The sequence below is a fragment of the Austrofundulus limnaeus genome, unplaced genomic scaffold, assembly GCF_001266775.1.
Source record: "Austrofundulus limnaeus strain Quisiro unplaced genomic scaffold, Austrofundulus_limnaeus-1.0 Scaffold18, whole genome shotgun sequence".
NCBI classification, from domain to species: Eukaryota; Metazoa; Chordata; class Actinopteri; order Cyprinodontiformes; family Rivulidae; genus Austrofundulus; species Austrofundulus limnaeus.
Genome location: NW_013952420.1, coordinates 3,209,719 through 3,215,466, shown reverse-complemented (window position 1 = coordinate 3,215,466; position 5,748 = coordinate 3,209,719). Strand labels below are relative to the sequence as shown.

General features: G+C 35.9%; 1 protein-coding gene across 1 annotated transcript in view; it reads right to left on the bottom strand.

Annotated features, from left to right (window-relative positions):
* dnah5 (dynein, axonemal, heavy chain 5) overlaps positions 1-5,748 on the bottom strand; it is a gene marked incomplete at its 5' end in the record, with an annotated part of 62,439 nt that overhangs the window by 36,828 nt on the left and 19,863 nt on the right. The window contains 4 exon segments of the mRNA XM_014003420.1: positions 2,292-2,447; positions 3,023-3,157; positions 4,321-4,502; positions 4,656-4,791. Of these exon segments, the coding sequence (XP_013858874.1) occupies positions 2,292-2,447; positions 3,023-3,157; positions 4,321-4,502; positions 4,656-4,791 (609 nt within the window).

Below are 5,748 nucleotides of genomic sequence, written 5' to 3'. Positions count from 1 at the left end.
TTCATGTCATTAGTACCTCTAGTAATATATTTACTGAGAAAAATGGTGATGTGTTCAATACTTATTTTACCTGCTGTATACTGTATATTTATCTAAATACTCAAAATGCACAAAGGTAATGCAACACATTAAAATTTGAAGTCTTGGTAAGGAGGCATGTATCAGTTTTTGAAACTGAATAGAGGACAAGTGTTAATAATACAGATACAGTAGTGTATAATGAGGACAGCTGCTCAGATCCCTGTGTGTTTGTGTGTGTAAAAGTGTGCAGGTGAATGGCTTGATTGCATTTGATCTGATCAACTTTTAATAACTCACGGAGCTAGAACATTCTAATTATCCATCTGTTTGTCAGTTCCTGGAGCTGTCGACCGAGTACACCTTCACTTGCTCCAAGCAACAAGATATTATTAGAAATTAAAGGTTTTCAGAGAACAGAGAGACTCAAGAAGAGAACACATATTTTTAATCAGCTCTTACATTATGCGCCAAAAAAGCTCTGGCTGTCGATGTTTCTGCAGTGTTTGTGATGTGATCAAAGMAACAAACAACATTTGCAATGACAGATAAAAAATGCATTTGTTATGTATAGTGAAATATCAGCTCTGCAAAGAAGAGCAGCTAAATTATTACTAAACCGATGTTTAGTTACCCATTTTGGTCACTAAGTTTTGTTTCTGCATCTTATAATTCAGTTATTTAGTTTTGTTACTTGTGGTGTTTATCTGATCCAAGTTATATTCTACATCTTCAATCAGTTTCTGTAAGTTTAGATCCTGGTCAGTTTTGTGTTCTCTTCCTTTGTGTAGATCCTGCTCCTAAGTTATGCCATGCCCACTCACAACCGAGAACTGTTTCGGTTGTCTTTTACCAGAGACCTGCTCAGTTTGTGTCTGAAGTCAGTGGAGAATTACACATTTTACATTTCAYTCTGTCTGTTTACTTTCTGATCCTCTTCATGCCATCCTGTGTTTCTCTAAGTTCTGTAAGTTTTTGCCACCATGTCAGCTTTTGTTTTTGTTTCAATAAGTATAGTTTGTTTTACTGGAGCTCCTTGAGYACATCTGCATTCCTGAGTCCAATGCTTCCTGCCAGCATGACAGCTACAGCTTTATGGAAATTAGTTTGTATCTTTACTATAAACACAGACAGAATGAAATACAAATGCTTTTCCAAAATTTCAGATAAATTTGCTCACAGAAATTTACTAATTTACAAATTACTTTAACTAACCTACCTCTACAATTTCTGTCATACTCAGAATTCACTTCAGAGCTTGATTCAGGGCTGTAATATAGAAGAACTAAGTATGACAAATCAAAAAACACTCAAGCCTTGACCTCCAAGTTCTCAAATCAAAACTGAGTTTAACATTGGATAAAACCAATAAACTGAAAGTAAGAGCAACACATATTTAATGTTCAGAACAAACTAAAAACTTAGCAAGGAGGATGCACTTTTCTGATTTTTACATTTCATCATTACTTAGTTTGACCAATAAATGCATGGTGCAGTCCTCAGTGCTACATTAGATTTTTATTTTAGAAATGGGTTTCTTAGAGGTTAGATAATAAACAGTGTTTGACTTTAGAATTTTACTAAAAATAAATAATTTACCATACTAAATTTTATTAGAAAAAAAAGTTTAAATTACCATAAACTTAAAATTATTGTTTCCAAACAACTAAAATAATGCAAAACTATTACCCTAAATAGAAAATAAACTGCTCATTTACATGCACGTAATATCAAATGTACCCCATTCGTATATTATGAGCAACAACTGATTGGATTTTAGGAATAACAATGTTTGATTTTTGCAAAAATAAAAAAGACAATAAAAAAGTATATTGTTGCTTTAGTTCGGCTATTTGATGGGTTTGAGGGATTAAAACCATGAAGGATTGCAGCTAATAAATCAAAAGACTACAGTTTATTAAAAAAATACATAATTTTTTTTATAAATGGGTAATGCTGTTGAATTTGTGAATCAAATAACAAAGTTAGAAAAAAAACTGTGAGAAACATAAAAAGTATGAATAATTGGCCTTTGAACAGTTGCTTCTTTTATTATGTAAATGAACACAACTAGTAAACACATTTTCATTTGTTCCAAAGCACTTACAAATACCCTTCCTCTATCAAATGAATCAACCTGTTCTATGACGAGTGACCGCTAACATGACATGGTGGGCCGAGGAGAGTCCCACTGGAACCCAAAGTCCACTGGTATATTACACATCCACTGTGAACAAGTGTGATCTAAAACAAGTTATTGTATCTCATTCTACCTTGTAGGTGCGGCCAGTTTTGATGAAGTTTTTCTCAAGAATGTGGTCAAGAGCAGGATCCAGTTCCTCCTCTACATCCTCAATCAGTAGGGGGCGACCAAGAGACAAACTGTCCTCGAGGTGATTCCTGAAGTACTTATGGTTCAGTGAGGTAATCTGAGATAAAAATAAATAAATAAATAAATAAATAAATAAAGTTGCAATATTGCTCCTTTAATGATTGAAATTAGAATTATACATTTTATTCCAACAACTGACATCTAAACAATGAGGAAATATCTTGTCAATCGATGTTTAGGAATTCCACATCAATATTTTTAGACATCGTTATTTTGTAAAAAGGAATAGATGTTGAATGCAGAAAGGGTTGCAATCTGAAGCTTAAGTCATGTGACTTCAGGACAGTCATAATTTGTTTGCAGAATGCACTCAGCTCAGAAATTGTCACTAACAGGGGCAGTGACCTTGGCTGAGCTCACAACCCCTGCAGATGTACTTTTGTCCAATGTGCTGTCCATGCTGGCAATCAAAAGAGCCAGGAACAAACAAGATGCTGTACAAATGTAAAATCTGGGATTTTGCAGTCTCAATCACACAAGGTCATGTCGACAACAAAACTGAAGAGAAGTTAGGTTGTAAAATTAAAAATTCCATACATGAAAAGCTGTATAATTACAAATCTATTACATATTGCAAAAATAAAAACACCCAGAAGAAAAAAAGACTCAAACCTGCAACTCATTCCGAGCTTCTCTGTTCATGATCCAAATTTTTCCTTGTGTCTGTGGGTCAATAAGGAGAGGGAAGCGAGGAGCTTTGGTCACAATGATGCCATTCTGAATAGACAAGTCATCATTGGGAAGTCCCTGTAAAATATATGATAAAATATTGATGCTCAGTAAGAAGGCGTTGTTTAAAATTTGACAGCTGTTTTATGCAATGACAAAACAAGTATTATTCCAAGATTTAAAATTCATTCTCTGACCAATATTTCATTCCAGGAGTGTCATATATATTTTAAATAAACTCATTTCTTTTGCAGTTCAGTAGCACAACAAAAGTGAGAATTGTGTTTCTTCTGAAACACAGCTGTATATGCATTATTGACACAAAAGTGGACTCATTTCTGGTTCAGGCTGGACTAGCCCTTGTCTCCAATCCTGTTTGTGTTCATGAACAAGACTTTGGGAACCTCGTGGTTTCATCTCTGCACTTTGCAGAAGATGTTAACATGAGCATAGATCTTCAGCATTCACAGGCATGGTTCACAGCTGRAGAGACCAGAAGGAGAGTTAGCTCCTCTAATTTTGAGTCCATGGTTGCTAACAAGGTGGAATGTTTCCTTCAGGTTAGAAATGAGTCATTCCCTCAGGTGAAAGAGTTAAGGGGTTCAAGTATCTGGGAGTCTACGAGTAATGAAAAACTGGAGCATGAGATGAGTTAAGGGATCAGAGCTTTGTCTTCATTGGTCTGGTCAGTCATGGTAAATACAAAACTAAGCTGAGATAGAGAACAAGTTAAGAAAGACAAAGTTAGTGATTTATCGATTTATCTAACTTTCACATCTGACCATACATTGTAACCCAATCCCTGACACAAGTGGCTGAAAGTGCTTCCTTTATAAAGTATTTGAGCTTAACTGCATCTTTGCATTGTACTGCTGCGTTCACACCAAATGCATTTAGAGCATCGGGGACATTGGGTTTCCATGCAAAGTAAAATAATGCTGAAGATGAGAGAGCAAGGCGACAGAGGAGAGTAAGCTAATGGTAGCTAATGTTAGCTTGTTGTTATTTAGAAGCTTGCTATAATTTTTATGCATTTGAACTCAGGTAAAAAAAAAAATCAGGTCAAATCAGGCAAAGCAGCCCAGCACAAATAGAATCACAGGTAGTGAAGTGATATACTGATACCAACACCAGTATCATATCAGGCCTGATACCAGCATTTTTAAAGCTACTTGTAGAACAAGGGGCTGGTTTTTCCAGGCTATCTCTTTGGTAGTGATTAGTAAGGATAGCTCACTGACCTGGAGGTTCCATTCACTAACAGTGTTTGCATCAATGAGAAACTCAGTCAGATTAAGGTTGTTGCCAAATGGGATGCATCGCTGCTTTAGCTCTCGCTGCCAGTCACTCAGCAGAAGRTTTCGAAACTCCTGATTAAAGGGGCCAGAATATGAGAGGAATGCTGTGGCCAGGAGAACATCCCCTAAAAATAGAACCAAGGTGTTATTAGATGTGCAAATAGTTGTTTTTTTTTTTTTTTCAAAAGTGGCAAAAACTCTTTTGGATAAAGAGTACAGATGGTTTCCGAAATAATGCGTAGGTTAGAAAATATTTTGCAACCTGCAGTGACACCCACCTACAAGGCGTTTGGTTTGAGCAGCAAACTCTTTGCTYTGCTCTGTCCATCTCTCCTTCTCACCAGCAAGGCCGCTGATGAGACTGGATGCAGTCTGCATCTTGTGTCTGCAACGCTGAGCGTTCTCCAGTAGCATCTGAACATAAACGGGCCAACAAACAGATTAGTTTGTTCATGTTTATGCACTGCGGTCTGTCCATCATACTGTTTCTTTATTCATCCACCTCTTATTTTTGTTTATTCTTGGTACAGCAGTGTGCATTCATAAATAACCTAAATTATGCATACATAGACAGGGAGTGCCTGCAAATGCAATCAGTTCATTTGTGGTTTAGTAACAACTCTAATTTCAACTAATCACAGCTGTCTGAACATTGCCTGACTGTATGTTTAAACACAGTGAGAGGCATCTGTGAGCAATGCATTTTGGGATAGGAAGGCACATGCAGTTTTCTTTACATGTGTTATCACAGTAAAAGGAGTTCTGAGAATAACATTGCTCTCAGAAACCTGCATCCTCACAAACCAGTTTGTTGCAGACATTTAAAAAGTATCCCTTAAGTCACACTGAGTCATTCTGTTTATTCATCCCAGATCTTTTAAGCTGAATTTCAAAAGCAAATTTTACACAATTCAGTTTATAGGCTTACTTTTTACAATGGATTTTAAGAACTGTAAGGAAACAAAATTCTACGAAACAAATATATTTGGAATGTTAAAAAAGCAACACCATGTTAGAACTCAAACTACTAACTAACCAACTTTTCTTTGTTTGTAATGTCCTAAAGCACAGCATGCATGCTGGTGGCAGTTCTCAGTTATTCAGGACACAGTGATCCTAAAAACTTGAACTGAATGGATTTATTTTTGAAGACATTTTGTTTCTCACCTGAAAAGTTTTCTCATTTCAAATTAATTGGTGCAGAGGGAACTATTATGTTCACATCTTTAAAAATTAACTGTTCTGTCAGTAGTTGAGATTGTTTCGATGTTTTCTTTATTACACAGTTACCCCTAATTTACATTACTTGTGTTCTGTCTCCGCTCTGCTGCGCAGGTCGCAGCTGTGCATTTATATATATATATATATATA